Below are 20528 nucleotides of genomic sequence, written 5' to 3'. Positions count from 1 at the left end.
GGCGCAGTCGGTTAAGCGTCCGACTTCAGCCAGGTCACGATCTCGCGGTCCGTGAGTTCGAGCCCCGCGTCGGGCTCTGGGCTGATGGCTCAGAGCCTGGAGCCTGTTTCTGATTCTGTGTCTCCCTCTCTCTCTGCCCCTCCCCCGTTCATGCTCTGTCTCTGTCCCAAAAATAAATAAACGTTGAAAAAAAAAAAATTTTAAAAAGAATGCTCGGAACCCAGATCACTCACACACTGCTGGTGGAAATGTAAAACGGCGTAGCTGCTTTGGAAAATAGCAGTTTTTAAAAAACTACACGCGCAACTACCGAATCGTTCAGCAATTGCATTCCCAGGCATCTATCCCAGAAAAATTAAGGTTTATGTCCACACAAAACCCTGCACATGAATGTTCATAGCAGTTTTATTCGTAATAGCCCCAAGCTGGAAACACGCTGATGCTCTTCAACAGGTGAACAAACTCTAGCACATTCATACCAGGGAATCCTACTGGGCACTAAAAAGCAATGAACCGTTGGCATATGCAGGCACCTGGAGGAATCGCCAGAGAAATACACTGAATGAAAAAGTCAATCCCAAGACATTACGCAATGCGTGCATGATTCCATTTATACAGCATCGTTGAAGTGACAAGATTATAGAAATAAAGAACAGATTAGTAGTTGCCAGGGTCTCCAGAGGGGGTGGGGGCAGGAAGGAAGAGTGTGTGCCTATAAAGGGCAATAGATCTTTGTGCTGATAGGAATGTTTTGTACCTGCAGCTGTGGCCACATCAATATCCTGGTCGTGGTGTCTTACAAGTTTTTCGAGATGTTACCACCAGGGAAAAACACAAAGGGGACATGAGATCTCTGTAATTTTGCTTAAAACTGCATATGAATCTATAATTATCTCAAGATAAAAAGCTTTATAAAAAATAAAACAATAGGGACGCCTGAGTGGCTCAGTTGGTTAAGCATCTGACTCTTGATTTTGGCTTGGGTCACGATCCTGGGTTTGGGGGGATCGAGCCCCATGTCAGGCTGTGTGCTGACTGCATGGGGCCTGCTTGGGATTCTCTCTCTCCCTCTCTCTCTGCCCCTCCCCTGTGCTTGCATGTGCTCCCTCTCTGTCTCCTTCTCTCAAAATAAATAGAAATTAAAAATTAAAAAAAAAAAAAGAATAGGTAACATATCAAATAATGATTCTATAAGTTTACTATGCACAGTCCTAAACTGGAAGAGTTACCAACGGATGTGCTTCAAGAAGGAAATGGTACCCAGGAGGAAGGAGGGCAGCTACAAAGCCAAGCGGTCCAGTCAGTATGTTATTTTCTGCCTGGAGATAGAGGTGTTTGGCTAACACAGATAAAACCAAGCACCACAATGGGTAATGAGTTATTCTTTGTAGGTGAGAAGACTCCAACTCTGTGAGGAGTTTCAGTTAATGCCCCTCCTGTTTACAAGGGGATCTGGATTTCACACACCTCCTTGTAACTGAGCACCAGGAGACGGGAGCCCCGTGTGCTCATGTTCAACCCCGGGGTCAGGAGCACAGCCTGATGTTCTCTCTTCAGAGAGGTAGTATTTGAGGTCTGATGGCCTCATGCCCCCATGTCCATGGTAGGGTAGAATTTGAATTGATTTTACTGACTTATTTTGTTTTTATCACCGTGGGGTTTTACTTTCTTTTTCTCTTTGAAACTGAAGGACATACACATCAAATATAAAGTACATATACGTTTTATATGTCAAGCGGACGGTGCTTAACGGCTACAAAAGGCTTTAATTAGGAGCAGGTAACTAACCATATTACAGAGTAATTAAGGAAGGAAAAATGCCCAGGTGGGTTGTATAAGATAACCTAAAGAGAACTTGTGAAATAATTAGGTTTACTTCAAGCAGACCTGATGTAGTTTTATTATAATGGTTGCTAACTTGGGGGCTCAAAATCACAAAGAAGTTTTCTGCATCGAATCTATGATAATTACATTCACCTGATGAGGGTTTCCTTGGCATGAATTAAGCCTAGAAGTGGGAGAAAGACCATATCCCAAAGTAGAAAATCTAAAATGAATATATGCTACCAATGTACTTTTAATTTTTCACAAGAAATTTAAATGTGATAATAGGAAAGGTATCACATAAATAAAAATCAGTTCCTATTTAAAAGTCAGCAATTCAGGAACACGGACAAAGTACAGATCAGGAACAAATGGCCTCCATGCCAAGTGAAATAGCTAACAGAGAGCCAAAGGATTAACTCTATGGGAGAAACCTCACTCACTGGGGACTTGCTGACTTGTCTTTACATTCCTTTCAAGAACCTCGAACTTCTCAGACCAGAGCAGGTTAGAAGCGTATATACTAAGTAGGACTGTGAACTTCAGGTACAAGGACAATCAAGTGCTCACAGCAAAGGCAACCACGGACCAGGAAATGAGCCAGGAAGTGCCTCTAAGAGCACAGCACACTTATTCAGCAATTGATTGCCAACGATGACCTTGAATCTTCCAGAAAATTAAGTCATAGTGAGCAGACAAGATGGCCTTTGCCTTCCTAGTTTCTCCCATGAGCAATGGTTTGGCATTTAAGATTTCCAAAGGTCAGAAAGGAGGCAAGGGCTGGTGGCCCGGGCCACAGGACTGGTTCCACGTTGCACTTCCCGGCAGAAGAAATGTGGCGTGCTGGGACAGTGGGGCCAGCTGAGAGGATTCCTTGGTTTCTGGCTTCGGCAACCAGCGGGTGTGGGACACCAACACCTGTGATAAGAGATACTGAAGGTTTGGAAGAGGAATCCGTTTCGTGGCAAAATAATGAGTGCAAACACAGAGAGGTGAAACTTAAAATACCGGTGAGCCGACACAGTGGAGATGTGGGGGGAGCGGTGCTCCCAAGGGAGGAGGCCCCAGCACCCCAGGTGAATTCATCCTCGCCTGAGACGGGGCAAAGTCAGTCGGCTGAAGATTTAGAGGCGGGACGCTGTGGATGAAAAGTACTGACAGCCTCACAAGGAGCCTAGGCGTCCGGGGGGATTGCAGAGTGTAGGGCGAACAAAGTGGAACTTCCAGGGTGATCGGTGGCGCGAGTCTGAAGACTCGAGGGGTGAGTCCAAGGTGGGAGGGAGGGCTTGGTTGCAGACAGGAAGAAAGACCTCCCTTCTTCCAAGACTGCAAGAGAAGGGTAGAGGACGAGCGAGCGTGGAGGTAAGTCACTTCACGGGTTGGAGAAGGGCAGGGGAGGAGAGGTGGTTTCCTGGGCGTGGCACGTTCTCCCCTGTCTTCTACTGGACAGGAGACAAGGGGTCTAGCAAAGGTGGGGACAAAGGGCAAGATGGCCAGGATGAGAGGGGATCGCCAAGTACTACCGAGAGCCCCTTCGAAGCAGACCACAAATCCGCAGTGAGCTTAATCTAAAGAGCGCTCTGTCTGCACGGTGGCAGGTCACTCGGGTTGGGAAGCCAGGGCCGGGGATCTGCATGGTTGAAGGACCAAGAAGGGACGGGTGGAAGGAAAGGCTACGGCATCACGTGTGGAGAGAGAGCAGCTCATCACGTGACAGAAGGGGAGCAGGTGCCATGCGACTGTGTCCAATGAGCAGCCGGGGAAGTGAGTTCCGGGGGGGGGGGGGGCGCGGAGCGGGGAAGAGAAGGTGCCTAGAGACGAAGTGACGAAATGGACACTAAGCTTCGGACTGACCCCTCTGCACGGACGCTGCAGTCACCCAGGAGCGGTGAGGCACGGGGGCGGGGCATGAGATGCTACACCAGGGGACCTCGTAGGATGAGGCATAGTCCCGAGGTCATCACGTCACAGCGATGAGCAGGATCGAGTAGGGCACAGAACGCAAGATGGCACGAGCTTCAAAGAGAAAAACGTTCTGGTAACGCTGGTCAGGCAGGAATTAAGCTGCAAAAGCTTGAAGTGTTGGCTTGGGAGAGAGAGATGGTTTGGGCGGTGGAAGAACACGTGACCTGTGAAGGGCAGGTAAAAATAAGGCAAGGGAGGTGGGAAAGAAGGCAAAGCCTAAAGCCCGACTCTGGTACTCTGAGTTAAATGCCAGCAGAGAGGAACCGTGACGTCTGTGGATTTAACATTTGCACCACAGACTGATGGTTGCTCAAGGTCCGGTGACGGGCTCTGTGATTTTGCAGAAGACCTCATTTGGATCAAACCCGCTGTGGGGCCCGGGGGTGTGGATGCAAGGTAGTTAGCAGGTGAATGAGCCTGATCAGCCACCAGCACTGAAGCTGTGAGTTCCTAGTTGCTTTCTACGTGATGTAATAACATAAAAACAGAATTCTCCCAACATGCAAAACTGTCCCGAAAGGAAATCAGTGACCAGTGTGGTGCACAGAGACAAAGAGACCTAATAAAAACAATCATCTTTAAGCAGGGAACACGTTTTGGATACTTCAAGCATTTTTTTTTTCATTTTATTTGTTTTACAGAGACCATGCACGAGTGGGGGAGGGGTGGGGGAGTGACCGAGGGAAGGACGGAGGGGGGGGGGAAAAGGGAGAGGAGGGGGGGAGAGAGGGGGAGACAGAGAGAGAGAGAGAGAGAGAGAGAGAGAGAGAGAATGAATCTTAAGTAGGCTCCACACTCAGCACGGAGCTGACAAGGGACTCAGTCCCATGACCCTGGGATCATGACCTGAGCTGAAATCAAGAGTCGGAAGCTCAACCAACTGAGCCACCCAGGTGCCCAGTTTTGGATACTTCCAAGAGTAGTATGTTCCATTTGATTCTGATACACGAGAAGATAAAATCATATTAAGAAGTAAGGGCAAGTGGTTTGTCAAATATTTCAGAGAACACTCCAACTGGTGTAATTAAAAAAGAGAAGGTGAACAGTTAATTTTTTATTGGAGGATACATACACAAAATGTTGTCTTTCTGACTTGCGACTTTGGAGCAAACCTGAATACCGTTAACAATATGTGCACATTTACAAAGATCTGTGAAAGCATCCCTTGTGAATGTTAAAGGTCTTCCGCGTTGGTCTGGCAGGTATAAGCTTTGGTCCCCGTTACCCTCCACCCCCCGGTTTTACCCTGAGTTCAGAGACAGATTTTGACTCATGTTAAATGTCCATGTTTGTTTAGAACATGCAGGGGAGCAATGACATCCAGTGGCCATGTTTAATCTGGGTCACCACTGAGCGGAGATCTTATGGAAGAGATTTCTGTACAAGATATATGCAGAGTAAAAACCTAACTACCCTTGAGAATGTGACACAAGGCAAATTTGAGCCCAAATTCTGGCTCTACAACTCCCAGCTCTGAGACTCAGGCAGAGCACCGAACCTCTCAGTTTCCTCACCTGTAAGTGGGACACAGTGTTTCCCTTTACACTGTTGTTGTAAGGATCAGAGACACTGGACACAAAGTCCAGTAGATTATTAGAACTTCATCTTTTTTTTTTTTTTTTTTTAAAGCAATGTCTACACCCAACGTGGAGCTTCAACTTACAACCTTGAGATCAAGAGGTGCATCCTCGGGGCGCCTAGGTGGCTCAGTCGGTTGGGCGTCCGACTTCGGCTCAGGTCATGATCTCGCGGTCCGTGAGTTCGAGCCCCGCATCAGGCTCTGGGCTGACGGCGCGGAGCCTGGAGCCTGTTTCAGATTCTGTGTCTCCCTCTCTCTCTGACCCTCCCCTGCTCATGCTCTGTCTCTCTCTGCCTCAAAAATAAATAAAACGTTAAAAAAAAAAAAAAAAGAGGTGCATCCTCTACCACTGAACCAACCACGTGCCCTAATTTCATCTTTATCCAGAGTTAAGAGTTATAATTTAGGCTCGGCACACCATCGGTTTTTCAGTAAGGAAAAATTTCCTGTACAACCATGGAAACAGAGCAACACGTTAATACCAGAAGAATCTTCAATCGGTACATATTCAAAGATACTGACCTAAAAGCTTCTTTGGTCATGCAATAGCTAGAAATAACACTGTTCTTGGCAAAATGTAATAGGGAAAATTATTATTGTATAATACATCCCAGAGGAAATACAGAGATGGGTCACTTCTAACTCACAATGTTTTTATACTTGTAAACGTTTAAAGGAACTTGTTTACATAGTAACAAAAGACACTTCAAAATCAATTTTACCAATAAAGTTTTACCAGTCAATGTCTAGACTTATGGAGGTCTCCATGAAATTGAAAAAAAGATAATCCAAAATATAGACTTCATTCTTTTTTTTAATGTTTATTTATTTTTGAGAGAGAGACAGAGCGTGAGCGAGGTGGAGTGGGGGGGCAGAGGGAGAGGGAGACACAGAATCTGAAGCAGGCTCCAGGCTCCGAGCCGTCAGCACAGAGCCCGACGCGGGGCTTGAACTCACGAACTGTGAGATCATGACCTGAGCCGAAGTCAGACACTCAACCAACTGAGCCACCCAGGAGGCCCTGGACTTCATTCTTATATAGTATCCTAGATTATATACATATTTATGACAAAATTATTCAAGGTGCTAGTGTACGACAAGTGGGAAAATAGCGATGGCCACCAAATAGCAACTTCCATTTCCCCCCCAAATATTACCACGGTCAAAGTGACTCTGAAGAGGAACGTTAGTCTTCAAAACACCAAATATTTTTAGCGCATTCAGAAAGACCGTAAGAACTAAGAACGAGTGCAAGTGTATCCCGTTTGCAAAACGACAGGAGAAATTTCTTGTTTTCTAAGAAGACAAGGGATTCTAACGTGTGTGCATACAGCCAATGGGAAGCCCACGCTCTTTCCACTACTGTGCTGCTTTCTCGGACTGCTTCCTCACCGGAGGAGGGGAGGCGTGAAGGAACTGTTTAAGCCCATCATCTCCTTCGGGAAGATCCTTACTTGGAACAAACAGGTGAAAGGGAACTGCAGCTTACATGTTTTGGAGGCTGCTGTAGATGCTATCGTAGCAGATAACTGCCTAACAGCTACTCCCCAAGGAGCCAAAGGAACAGGTGAATGTGACCCCAAAGCTGGAGACAGGCATTGGTTATTTTAAGCCAATTATGGCCATTCCCAGCCCCCTCCTCCCTGCCAGACTGGATTAGAAAAACATACAGCCTTGGGGCGCCTGGGTGGCCCAGGTTAACGTCAGACTCTTGGTTTCGGCTCAGGTCATCATCTTGAGGTTCATGAGGATTCTCTCTCTCCCTCTCTCTCTGCCCCTCACCTGCTCTCTCTCTCTCTCTCTCTCAAAATAAACTTAAAAAAATTTTAAAAAGAAAAATATACAGCCTTAAGCTAATCAGTGCAAAGTGTTATTACCCTGGCCACATAATGGGTCCAGGGACAGAGACTTGACCCAATGTGGCTCAACCAGGTGGAGAGTAAGAACTTTTACTCCATCAATGCAGGGAAGAGCTCCTCTTTCCTACGGACGTAACAAGAAAGTGACCAAAGGGCGCCTGGGTGGTTCAGTCAGTTAAGCATCTGACGCTTGACTTCAGCTAAGGTCATGATCTCAGTTTCGAGAGTTTGAGCCCTGGGAGTGGGGCTTTGCGCTCACAGTGCAGAGCCTGCTTGAGATTCTCTCTCTCTCTCTCTCTCTCTCTCTCTCTCTGCCCCTCCCCCGCTTGCACTCTCTCTCTCTCTCTCTCTAAATAAATAAATAGGAAGGAAGGAAGGAAGGAAGGAAGGAAGGAAGGAAGGAAGGAAGGAAGAAACTCGGATTACAAAGAGTAGTCATTTTATGGCTCTGCAGGGGTGAGAATGACAGTGCTACAGGTCCTTGCCCACACAGCTGAGCTCCCGAATCAGCCAACCCTGAACACCCTCCTCACTGACAGTTATTTGAAAAAAATACATTTCCATATCACCTCCAGCATTGTGAGTTGGGTTTTCTGCCCCCTGCAGTTGGAAGCATTCCGCCTGATGAAACGACCCGAAGGGCTCATCACCTATTATCGACTAAACAGAAACTGCGGTACGCACAATTTCAAAAATTCTTTTATTTTTGGTCATATAGAATCGGTTTAAAATCAAAAGGCGGTCAAGCAAGCCGGGATTTAGGACTAGGGGAGTTCAGCCAACCACTGGCTACTTGGTAACTACCAAGTGCCAGGCATCTGAATGCTTATTAGGAACCACACATTCAGATCGTCTGAGACATCTGCCATCACAACAAGGTTGTGTCTGCCCCCAAGTGCTCCCGGGCCACTGAGCGGGGTGCCAGTCTCCCCCTGAAGTGCCTGATGGATACACCAGAGCCTGCCCTCAAGGCTCGTTCACCTCCACGGTCGACCAACCTCCTTCCACTTGATCAACCTGTTCTCTCCCTAGGTACATTCACCACCGGGCAGCCGTGAGGCCCTGAAGCTCCAGAAAGCCGTGAAAGCACCTCCACAACTCTCTGCCCCCCCCCTCCCCCGTGCACTGTGAACTGATTTCAGATCCGAGCTCTCAGAAGGGAAATCTATTTTTTAAAGGATGCCCTGTGTGACCTCTTTAAGTCAAGCAAGCGTGGTCTGTGGAAGACGTTTTAATTAGTGTTGCGTTTATATTACACACAATGTAAAGACTGCTTGGTTTCTACCATAAAGAAAAAAAACTATGTCTTAAAGTCGGTTTTCCTATTAACCTGGCCTTTTGTTTCATACTCTGTAACTCAGAAGAAAAACGCCACCTCTCAAACGGAATCAAATCAAAGGTGCTTTTAGCAGTCCCAGAAGGCCGTGTCCAGGAGCACCAGGGACACAGAGACGTCTCAGCAGACCCCTGCTTTCAAAGAGCTCATGGTCTCATCTTGAAAGAAACATTCTCTTTGTCGCAACTGAGATTTGAGCAAATTATAAAAGAGATATGCAAAGTCCTGGGGCACCTGGCAGGCTCAGTCAGTAGAGCATGCAACTCTTGACCTTGGGCTTGTGGATTCGAGTCCCACGATGGGTGTAGAGATTGGTTAAAAAATAAAATCTTTTAAAAAAAAAAATGATATGCAGGGTACCTGGGTGGCTCAGTCAGATAAGCCTCCGACTTCGGCTCAGGTCATAATCTCGCAGTTCCTGAGTTCAAGCCCCGTGTCCGGCTCTGTGCTGACACTTCAGAGCCTGGAGCCTGCTTCGGATTCTGGGTCTCCCTCTCTCTCTGCCCCTCCCCCGCTCATGCTCTGCTCTGTCTCTCTCTCTCTCAAAAATAAACATAGAAAAAAAAAAAGACATGCAAAGTCCAGTGCAAAGATAGTATATATTTTATGAGGACTTCTGCAATAACAGGGCATAAGCAAATGAACAAGAGAAACAGTGTTATAACCAAGGGAGCACACCACATACAGTAACATTTTAAATGATAACAAAAGAGAGAGATACTTTGTTTTTAAGTTCCAAATTTTTGCTGCATGCTTAAAAATTCACATTTGAAAAATTACAAGCCTCCCTCTAACATACGTCCACTCGCCCATAATTTATTAGCCCTTGATGAACGGTGTACCCTACCCTGCACACCTAAATATCATTAGCTGCTTTTTTAAGGACTTAGATGCCAAAGACGCAGCACAGAAGAGAGACAGAAAGAAACGAAGACTAAGATAACTACGTGTTGTCATATAGGAGTCTGCCATTCTGAGTAGTGCCGGAATGCACTTGGCTGTGGCAGAGTACAAAGCCGTCTTTCTCCAGGTGTCACAGCCATCACTATCAGGGACTTCTTGGTATTGGCCAAATCCCTCCACATTAATTTACTCTGGTTTGGGGAGCTCAGAGGGGGATTACAAAGGGAGAAAACTTGTAGTTACACAGCGTTTATTTGATTCATATGTTGCAGTGCTATTTATTCTTCACATTTACCCAACTTTATCCACCCTTTAAGCAACAGTACCCTGCATGTCATTTTAGCTTTTAAATTACATTCACAGCTACAGAGAAGCACAAAAGGATTCTTCAAACATACAGAGCATGGTCCATTACTAAGATCAGACTGGTAGAGAGATCAGCGATATTCAGAGAACACAGAGCACAGAGGATTCAAAGGTTTTTCTCTCAAACTGTTTTCACTGGCATGTATCCTAACGGAGTTTTCAGGGACGGGGGAAAAAAGAAAATCTATTCCATTAGCCTAACCAATCTCTAGAGGGTGGATTATGAGAAGACGTTCAAGAAACAACATCAGCTTTCTCCTCATTCCAAAGAAATATTCAGAGCAAAACGCTTGCCTGATTAGATATGCTAAAAGTGGAAAGAATCCTGTTACGGCTAATTCCATGCCTCGGGGCCCAAAGTGTGAGATACTTTTCAAAACACATTGGTGACGTGGTTCTTAACAGAAGAGGTATTACTATTATTACTAAGTTAAGAAGGAAAGTTCACATTTTAGGCTTACGTGGAATTATCTTTCAAGGAGCAGAAGAAGCTTTGGAAACACCATTTACTTAAATCATGATGATATTCCCGTGAAGCTGTGGCCTAAGTTGCCAGTAGTCTGGGTTCCCGGATAGATTTTACCAGGACCCCTTCTAACTTACCCCTACCGGAACCCACCTCACCCTTGCCCAGGCGGTCGGTTTCCCTTCCTGCATGCGGGGAGCCACAGAGGTTGCTTTACCGCCAGTTACAAGGACGCCATACCACCAGCAGCAAACAACTGGTCCAACTACTCAGGTTGCTGTGACCCCAAAGCTGGAGACAGGCATTGCCTTATAATCCACTAATCTTGCTTTATAATCCACTAATCTGGCCCCCCGCTAACCTTCCCTTGCCTCCTCTAGGGTTAACAGTAACTTGAACTACGTTAAGGGGTCTATTTAAAAGACAGAAACCGGGGCGCCTGGGTGGCGCAGTCGGTTAAGCGTCCGACTTCGGCCAGGTCACGATCTCGCGGTCCGTGAGTTCGAGCCCCTCGTCAGGCTCTGGGCTGATGGCTCGGAGCCTGGAGCCTGTTTCCGATTCTGTGTCTCCCTCTCTCTCTGCCCCTCCCCCGTTCATGCTCTGTCTCTCTCTGTCCCAAAAATAAATAAAAACGTTGAAAAAAAAAAAAAGACAGAAACCAACTGGATTCAGGAGATGGGATGATGAAGAATTAAAGATTCCAACTTTCTCTCAGGCAGATGGGTACCAGGGACAAATAGAAGGCTGGGGAGTAGGAATGGGTTGGTTGGGTTTGGGATGCAGTGTGTTAGGATACCCCAGGCCATCCAAATGGAATAGTTAGGTATGGAGTTCAAAACAGGCTCTTAAGCCTGAGGGACTGATATGACTGGAAACAGAGATTCAGGAGTGGCAGAAGTCACAGGCAAGGATTGGGAGGGAATGCTTTATAGTTCAAGTGACTGTGAAAATTATCGTCCACTTTTGCTTTTCTAAAGAACAAGGTTTCCTCCTGAAATCGCTGTTGCAGCAGATGCTAACCAACTTGGATATAAATTGGAAAATAAATTAATTAATTAAAAAAAAACAAAGGGCAGCCTTGATCTCAAGAGTGCCCCCAAACAAACAAACAAACAAACACATCACCAAAAAGCGAACAAACAAGTTTTCAAAGGTCTGGGCACGGGAGCCGTTATATAGCGTAGGATCTCGACCTTCTATCAGGTCCCCGGACCAACAGCACCTGCGTGGGCTGGGAGCTGATCAGCCGTGGGGCCGCCATCCACCCCCCCATCTACCGAATCAGAACTGCAACTTTACGCACCAGGGGACTCGGGGGCCCAGCAGTCTGAGGACCTCTGGTGTAGTGTTCCCCACGTTCTAGTTCTTTAAATGGTCACCCGTTTTCAGTACATGAAGAAAGGAAAACATAAACATTAGAAATGATAAATAGATTCGATTCGGAGAAAGGTCCTTTATGCCGCTGTTATACGCTTCCTTGACTGACGTTTATGTCTTTTATGAAATTCAGGTAATGGTTATTTTGGTGATTTCTCTAACAGTAAGTTATTTTATACTTTACTGGCACCACATACCTTTGAAGATGTTACTTCCTTTACCCCAAATATCCTTACTCTACTTCCCCTATTAAGCCCAAATTTCTCCATGAGTCATATTCTGACTACCAAGGCCCATGTTTTAGTGTCATAGGGCTGCCATACCAAAATGCCACGAGCCGGATGCTTAAAACTAGAGAAATTTATTGTCCACCAGTTCTAGAGGCTAGAAGTCTGAAATCAGATGTCAGGAGGGCCATGCTTTCACTGAAGGCTCTAGGGAAGGACCCATCCCTGCCTCTTGCTAGCTTCTGGTGGGTGCCCACCCCCTTTGTGGTCCTTGGCCACTGCCGTCTCAGCCTGCCCTTCGTATCACATTCTCCCTGCACGTGTCTATACCCAAATCTCTCCCCTCTTATTCGGGTAGCAGTCATTGGATTAGGGCCTCCCCGAATCCAACAGGACTTCATCTTAACCTGATTACATCATTCCTATTTCCAAATAAAGTCACAATTCGCAGGTACCCGGGGTTAAGACCTGAACGTATCTTTTGGGGGATCCAATTCAACCCGCAACGGCCTACAATGAAATATTTCTAAAAGAAAACATCTTGATAATTCTCCAAGTGATGTGGTAAATACTATAATACTGTGCTTTCCAAATAAGGCACAAAATAAAAATATGAAGACTATATTGTAATAAACTCAGCACACGACTAACAATTTGCGTTCTTGTTTCATTAAACCGTGTTCGTTGTAGAAAGCATAAAGTCCAAGTGTAGAGACTGATCTTAGATTTTTTTTCCTCAGTCTTAGCCTGCTTTAGTCCTTACTTTTTTTCCCCTAGCATTTTCTGCACCACTTATATTTTTTAGCCCCTTTTTGGCCATCATTGCTTGGGACTACCTAATCCACTTGTTAATTTGTCTCGCAAATCTTGGTGTCAGGAATTACTTAAGGCCAATTTGTGTCACCTCCCAAGTCTCAGATGGCTGGAGTTCTTTAGCCATACTAACTGGCTTTAAGAATGCTCTGAAATCTACACTGGGGAAACACTGTTTCAGTTTAGATCTACTTAGACAAGGGTTTCCAACGGAAATAGATCTGTTTTAGATTTTAACTTTGTGTTACAATCTTACATACAGTATTCATGTGGTTATTAGTTTCAGGGCGGGCAAAAGGTTTACTACTCAGTCTATGGAAGAAGACATATTGCCTTAATTTGCTAAAAAGCATTAAAGGCAGATATAGTTCATCACTAGTACTTTATAAGCACTGGCTCTTTATTTTTCACCCTATTGCTGTTAAGCTACACAGAGCCTCCTTTTCTGGAAGAGAAAATAAGTATAGAGCACAAAGGAGTTTAAAGGTTAGGCAAACATTCCTTTACCAGCTAGCCAAGAGGCACACGTCTGGAAGGTGGAACCTGATTGTTTTACTTTTGGGGAACAATGCTGTGCAAATATGGTCAATGATAAATGAAGGTGACAGCTTACGACTTTTGGCTGGCAGTTTCAATTGCCACATTTGCTGTTTCTGAAACCAACTTTCTTTTTCTTTTCTTTTTTAACGTTTATTTATTATTGAGAGACAGAGGCAGAGCATGAGCATGGGAGGGACAGAGAGAGAGGAGAAGACACAGAATCCGAAGCAGGCTCCAGGCTCCAAGCTGTTAGCACAGAGCCCGACGCGGGGCTTGAACTCACAAACCGCGAGATCCTGACCTGAGCTGAAGTCCGATGCTGAACCAACTGAAGCCACACAGGTGCCCCTAAAAACCAATTTTCTATTCCATTAGTTTATTCTAACTTTCTCTATTAGAGAAAAAGATTAAATTGTGAGTAGAAACACATTTGGATGGAATCATGACAAAAGAATACTGTTGCTTAAAGCCTTATGATATTTATTTATTTATTACATTCTTTTAACATTTATTCATTTTTGAAAGAGAGCGAGCGTGAGCAGGGGAGTACAGACAGAGAGGGGACACAGAATCCGAAGCAGGCTCCAGGCTCTGAGCTGTCAGCACAGAGCCCGATGTGGGGCTCGAACCCACGAACTGTAAGAGCATACCCTAAGCTGAAGTCGGACGCCCAAACAACTGAGCCACCCAGGCGCCCCCTTATGATCATAATTTAATCAGTTAATCTGTGATGCTCAAAAGTTCAATTAACTGCATCTAAAGTGTAGTAGAGATATGCGATATTTTATGAAGGTTAGTTCATATAACACAAATGAAATGTAAAAGCTCCGTCTCCCGAACTCTTCCAGTCCTTTCTTCCTCATTCATAATCCCCACCTGGTTTTCTTATTCAGACTTTCCACCCCTCCCTAACACTCCTATCCAGGTCAGAGAAAAAAAGTGTGGGGTAAGGAGCACTCGAAAATAAAGAAAAGCACAAGGACAACCAAATATCGCTAGGGAAGTGTATTTTCTTTGCAAAATCTCCCGACTGTGGTTCTGTACAGGGAGGACCCGACCACATGGATGAACGGGACCATTTGTGGCTCTGACAACACTTCAAAAGCCATCGGGTTCCTGGAGGATGTCCTAAGCCTTCTAGGAATGGGTGTAATGCCCCAAGGGGCACCAAGAACAGGGCAATCACAAGTCACAGGAGAGGCTGAAGGTGAAGCAAATGCACTGTGACCTCACCCCTCTTAGGAGAAAGATGGAGCCTTCCATAGGCTCTCTCCACCTCGCCCTCACCTCTGTACCACTGTTTAGGCTCCCCTTATTGGAACCCCATTTCTCTCCAGCCCTGGGCATCTGCCATTCTGCCGCCCTGACCAGTTACTACCTCCTAGGCTCCCCACTCTGGGCCACGGTTCCTTCTAACATACTTTCCGAAGGCACAATCCTCCAGAACTCCTGCCCGGAGTTTTAACTACTCATTCGTTAGTGTCCTGATGGCATTAACCCCGTATCCGCCACTAGACTGCATGCTCCAGGAGACCAGAACCACGCCTGTCGCGTGGCCTGCGGTATTTGCAGCACCCTGCTGGCTCCACCCTGCCATTCCACGCGTGTCTGTTGAAGGAGCAGCGGGCCACCACAAGTGATCTGAGTCCGGGTACATACTTTTGAACTTGAACCTCTCCCTGGGATTGTAAAACTCCCAATCAAAGTCTTAATCTGAGAACGCACAATGCCGAACAAGTAATCAGAGACCGGTAAACATCTCGAGCCTGATGCAAAGGAGACGTGTACGATATTAGTTATTTTTACCACGCAGGACTAAAACAAAGCACAACAACACAGTAGATGAATTGGGAAGGCTTTCAATTACTCAAAAAAAATGATTCCCTTATAGCATCCAGGTGTGGGTGCTACAGGGGCAGCAAAGATTAAGCAGATAGGGCTCTGCTCCCAGGGTGTTTAGGATTTTAAAAAGGCACATTTATAAACAGCCATAATGCAACCCAGAAAGGACTAAACACCCGAGAGACGGAGAAAGGGAGAAATAAATGAGGCAAGAGGTCTCCGCACGAAGACACGGGTTAGTCTATCGATTACTTCTCACTGTAATCCCAGGGCAAAGAAAGGAATTCCAACCCAGGAAAGGTCATGCTGGAATATTCGAAGAACACACTGAAATACAGGCGTCGCCCTAAGTCCTTCACGGCCCCTCGCCGGGGACAACATCGCAGAGGAAAGTCTTCAACTGGCTTTCCAGACCCGGAGCTACTGAAAATTGGAAAACCCTCCGCGTGTGAGCGCGTAGAAAAGGCCGGAGGAAACTTGAGAAAGCAGATCACGTAAACGGGCGGCGCACGGCCGGGCCCGCGCCCCCGCGCCCCGCCGCCCCCGACCTCCCGCGGCCCGGAAGCGCCCCCGAGACCCGCGGCCCCGCGCGCACCCGCCCGCCTCGCCCGGCCGCCTCGTACCGTAGGTTTCGGACATGGCCGTCTGCGACATCTTGGGAGCGGCACCGCCTCTCGCCGGGTCACCGGCTGCAGCTCCGGCCGGGCCGGCGGGCGTGGGGGGCCGGGGTCGTCCTCCGCGCCTCGGTGGGAACGGCGAGCGGCAGGGGAGCGGAGGAGGGAGGGGCCCGCGGTCCCCACGGCAACGGCCGGCCACCCCGCGGCTGCGGCCCTGCCGGACTGCGGGCTCCGCGCAGGCGCACGGCCTCCGTCCCCCGCCGGGCCCGGACGGGGACTGGGAGGAGGAGGAGGAGGAGGACGAGGAGGACGAGGAGGAGGCGGAGGAGGAGAGGGGGCGCGAGGCCCGGCCCTTCTGTGGTCGCGCGTGCGCACGCAGACCGCGGCGGGGGCGGGGGGCAGCTGGCGCGGGGAGGCCGGGGCCCAGGCCAGGGGCGGGGTCGGAGAGCGCCGGGAGGCGGGGCGGGGGGCGCCCGGCGCGGGGAGGCGGGGGCTGGAGTGGGAGCACGGGGGTTGGGCAGGGCGCGGACGGAGGGTTGCGGCTGGCCGAGGTCTGGTTGCAGGGGTGGGGAGGGGCCTGCGATCCGCAGGCTTGTGTGGGGTGACCGAGTGTTGGGGACAGTGGGGTCTAGCTCCTGGGCAGGGACGGCAAAATGCCTGCAGTGGGAAGACAGTCCTGCCGGATTGGCCCTCCGCGGTAAAGACTTTGTCGTCGTCGTCGTTAGCGGCTCTCAGGCAGGAAAAGACTTCTTTAAACTATTATGGTCAACCGGGGAACGTGGTTAATGGGTAACTAGGAGGCGGTAGCCCCAGTCGTCCAGCTAGAAGACCAGCCCCTGTGGCCGAGGAGGCTGGCTTAGCCGGGAAACTGAGCTTTCCGCAGACCTGCCAGGCCCTCTCCTGTAGGGCTAAGCTGGTGTCTGGAGAAAACGGTCAGAACTTAAGGTGCCCTCGTGCTGGAGAGAGTCCCCAGAAGACTGTAGACATTGGTCCTTCTGCGTCCCATGTTAGGGAATCTGGTTTACGGGCAGGAAGCATCTCCCGGACCTCAGCTTAGGTTAGGATTCGGCGGCTGGGTATTCTGATTTAAGGCGCAAAGCTGAATTCAGAATCCCCTTCTGCTGGAAGTGCAGAGGTAAATGTTTATCAGGAAGAGAATTTTGGCTGGGAGTTTGCTTCGTCTGAGCATGACCAGAGTCACATCCTGTGTCCTAAGACCCAGCCTTATTCAAAAGGTATAGTAGGATACTAAAATATGCCTTGGCTAAGCTCGCAAGTAACGTGCACTGTGGGGAAAAGGCTAGTAAATACGTTTTTTCCGAGTCCGTGTGGCTCCATCCTCCTCATAAATTGGCATCAGACTTTGAGAACTTTCCCCTCTTCCCCAGTGGCCATTTGGCTCTACATTTTACTCTTCTCTCTGATCTTAATAGCAAATAGATATCCTCGCTTCTAAATCACAGAGACGCCCCATGCTGAAATATTGTGAGGACTATAATCTAGAATTATTTTGCATATATTTCTTGTTCGGTGGCTGAGATACTTTGTTGCTTTCTTAATTTGGTTTTCTGCGTGTTAATTCGGATGTACACTCCTGGGTATAGCAGGCTAATCTGATGGAAACTATTTCCCACGAAAGACGGGGATCCCATTCTTTACATCTAAGATTTCTTCTTGCCAGAGGCTTTTGTGGATAAGAAAGAAATCACCGAGTTACAGTGATTGCTTGGGTTATTGATTAAAACTGGACCTCGAGATCTCTGAAACCTGGACGGAGTGGTAGACATAAAAAAATTAAGCTGCTGTTTCAAAGCTGAGAGAAGTTATCTATTCTGTGGACCATGAAGACTTAGACCTTTGGGGAAAACTCTTTGTTTTGGAAAAACTACCCAAAGAAATCTAGTTTGCAAATACAAAGGCACATATCACAATTAGAAAAGGAAATACGAGGGAGCTGAGGCTTGAAGGAGCCACATTTTTGGAATAGCAGTGTGGAAGGTTCTTTGCATCTCAGTAACTGTGGATCTTTGAGAGAAACCAAATTTCTCCTAAAATCTCTTCGAGACCACCTTTGATTTTGAGGTGCTGTTGATTGTGGAAGGAGAACTTATTGCAGAATTAGTGTTTTCTCCAGTTGTTTTCTCCTTTCTTTTCAGGGGGGGGGGGTTGTGATGGAGTAAAAGTAAGTTCCCAAAAGCCTCAGCACACTGGGGATATGTCCACAGGAAATGAAGGGAGAAGGATTTCTTCCAGAAGATCTGCTCCTCCAACGCCTCCTTTACTTTCCTTCTTGCTCCCTGGCAATGCTTCACATGAGATGAGCAATTAGGAATCTCAGGGGGCTGCCGGCCTCACAAGGATTCATGTTCTCCAGGACCAGCAGAGGACCACAGGGGTAGGGACAGTGGTCTCTGTAGGGAACAGTGAGCACAGATGGACAATGACTGAAGGGGCCTTTTAGACTCCTAGGCAAGGGTTGGACCGAGACCAGTGGTCCGGTCCCATGGCGTGGAGCCCTAAAAAGGCTTAGGAATGAGAATCCGGCATAGCCTTGATGGCCCAGAAAGTAATGGCATTGGGAATGAAAGGAAATGGCATCCTTGGTGGGGCTAGGCTTGGTGGAGAGCATTGGTTACAGCCTATGTGGTTTGGTGACTTGACTTGATGGCTGGAGTTGAAGAACACGAGCCAACTTACGTCTGGGTCCTTGCAGACTCAGAAATACCTTGGTGTTACTTTAAGAAGGGCACCTGGGTGGCTTAGTCGGTTAAGCGTCTGACTCTTGATTTTGGCTCAAGTCACGGTCTCATGGTCGTGAGATCGAGCCCCTTGTCGGGCTCCGTGGTGAGCGTGGAGCCTGCTTGAGATTCTCTCTCTCTTTCCCTCTGCCCCTCTCCCCTGCCTCCCCTGCTTGCATGCTCTCTCAAATAAAATTAAAAAACAACGACAACAAAAAGAAGGACCCAGGTTCTGCCCAGGTAGGTAGAGGCTTGAAAAGGTGGCCTCAGTTAAACACCCAGGCTGGTGACATCTGTGACCTATAACTCTTCAGGTTGAAAGAGACCTCAGAGGCCCCTAGACCAGTTTGCTCTCCAGGGCCGAACAAGACTACCACATCTCTCATTGGACACGCCTGTTGTTCGGGAATATGCAGTCGGGATGGGCTAAATTGTCTGCAGTAACAAAGATCTCCCAACATGCCTATGACTGACACAATGGCGTTCATCCCTCAGACCACCTGCCCCACTCATGGTGGCAGAGACTCAGCTCCGTGTGAGCACTCATAGACCCAGGCTGACCCAAGTCTTGTATAAACACACGCTCCCACCATTACCCAGGCAGGAGAAGGAACCAGCACCGATTGTGCATCCGCTCATGAAGATTCCATCGGGAATGGATAGAATCGTTTCCATTTATATTTCATGGGCCAGAGCAAGTGACGTGCCCACGCCTGATTTCGAAGAGGGTGGGGAGTACCACATCGTATGTCCCAGAAGGAAAGGAGAAGAGGGTGTATTTGGCAAGATGTGATGACCACCACAGGGCTTTGTACCTGTCGAGGCAGCTCAGTCTGCTTCGGTTTGAAACAACTTTGTTGAAGTGCATTTGAAGTACACAAGTGATGATTTTTGGTATAGCTGTCTACCTATGCTTGTGCCACTGGGATGTCACTACTGTGGGCCTTTTCAGTGGAGACATTTTCTACGATTCCATTTTATCTTCTTTGTTGCTGATTAGGAATACCTTCTTGGAAGGTTATCTTAGTGGCTGTTTTAGGGTTCATGGTACAGGTTTTTCACTTGTCACAGTCCACCTTCAAGTGCCATGCCATTTTATGCAGAGCATAAGAACCTGGTACCGCGTATGAATGGAGTCAAACAGTATCTGTCCTTTTGTGACTGGTTTCTTTCACTTAACATAATGTCCTTAGGGTTCATCCATGTTGTACATGTGTCAGAATTTCCTTCCTTTTCAAGAATGAATAATGTTCCTGTGTGTGCGTGTGTGTGTGTGTGCATTGCATGTGTGTGCATGAGATCTATAAAACACGCATACACATATATACCATAGTTTCCAGAAAATTCTGTCCTCAATCGATTTAAATAAATATTTCAATGTATCCACCTAGTTACTATGTGTAGCACTCTTCCATCCCTTGTGTGGATTCAGATTCCATGTGGTATCATTTCCTTTCTGCTGGAAGTAATTCTCTTTGCAGATCCTGAAGGGCAGGTCTGCTGGGGATGAATTCTTTCTGCTTTCATATATCTAAAAATATCTTTATTTCACTTCTATTTTGAGTGATGTTTTTCTTAAGTTTAGATTTCTCAGAAGTTTTTTTTTTTTTTTCCTTCTAACACAGTGTTTTCTGGCTTATATTGTTTCTGGTAAGTCTATGGCCATTCTTTATTCCTTTGTATGCATTGGGGTTTTTTTTTTTTTTTAAATCTCTGCCTTTTTGAAAGATGCTATCTTTTTTTTTTTAATTTTTAACATTTATTTCTTATTGAGAGACAGAAAGAGACAGACCGTGAGCAGGGGAGGCACAGAGGGAGAGGGAGACACAGAATCGGAAGCAGGCTCCAGGCTCTGAGCTGTCAGCACAGAGCCCGACGCGGGGCTCGTTGGTTTGTTTTTTTCAGCCATTATTTCTTCAAATGTCTCTTCTGCCCCTCCTTCTCTTCTCTTTGGGTGACTCCATCGTACCTATACCGGGCCATGTGAATTTGTCCCACAGCTAACTGATGCTCTGTTCATTTTTTGCCAACCTTTTCTCTTCCTCTGTGTCATTTGAGATCACTTCCATTGCCATG

The 20528-nt window shown here is 47.2% G+C and overlaps 1 protein-coding gene and 1 long non-coding RNA gene across 2 annotated transcripts in view; both read right to left on the bottom strand.

Annotated features, from left to right (window-relative positions):
- Positions 1 to 16090, bottom strand: part of RAB4A (RAB4A, member RAS oncogene family) — a 46293-nt gene extending 30203 nt beyond the window's left edge. The window contains exon 1 of the mRNA XM_030334194.1: positions 15721 to 16090. Within this exon, the coding sequence (XP_030190054.1) occupies positions 15721 to 15751 (31 nt within the window). The 5' untranslated portion in view covers positions 15752 to 16090. The remainder of the gene's footprint in view (positions 1 to 15720) is intronic.
- On the bottom strand, positions 1882 to 3688 carry LOC115526866. Its single transcript, XR_003972794.1, has 2 exons — positions 2833 to 3688; positions 1882 to 2742 (listed from the first exon to the last, which is right to left on the bottom strand). It is a non-coding gene; the product is annotated as an uncharacterized LOC115526866 (long non-coding RNA).
- Positions 16091 to 20528: the final 4438 nt, after the last annotated feature.

This window comes from Lynx canadensis, chromosome D2, assembly GCF_007474595.2.
Source record: "Lynx canadensis isolate LIC74 chromosome D2, mLynCan4.pri.v2, whole genome shotgun sequence".
Lineage (NCBI taxonomy): Eukaryota > Metazoa > Chordata > Mammalia > Carnivora > Felidae > Lynx > Lynx canadensis.
Note: the sequence above shows the minus strand (reverse complement) of the source record. Positions and strands in the feature narration are given on the sequence as shown.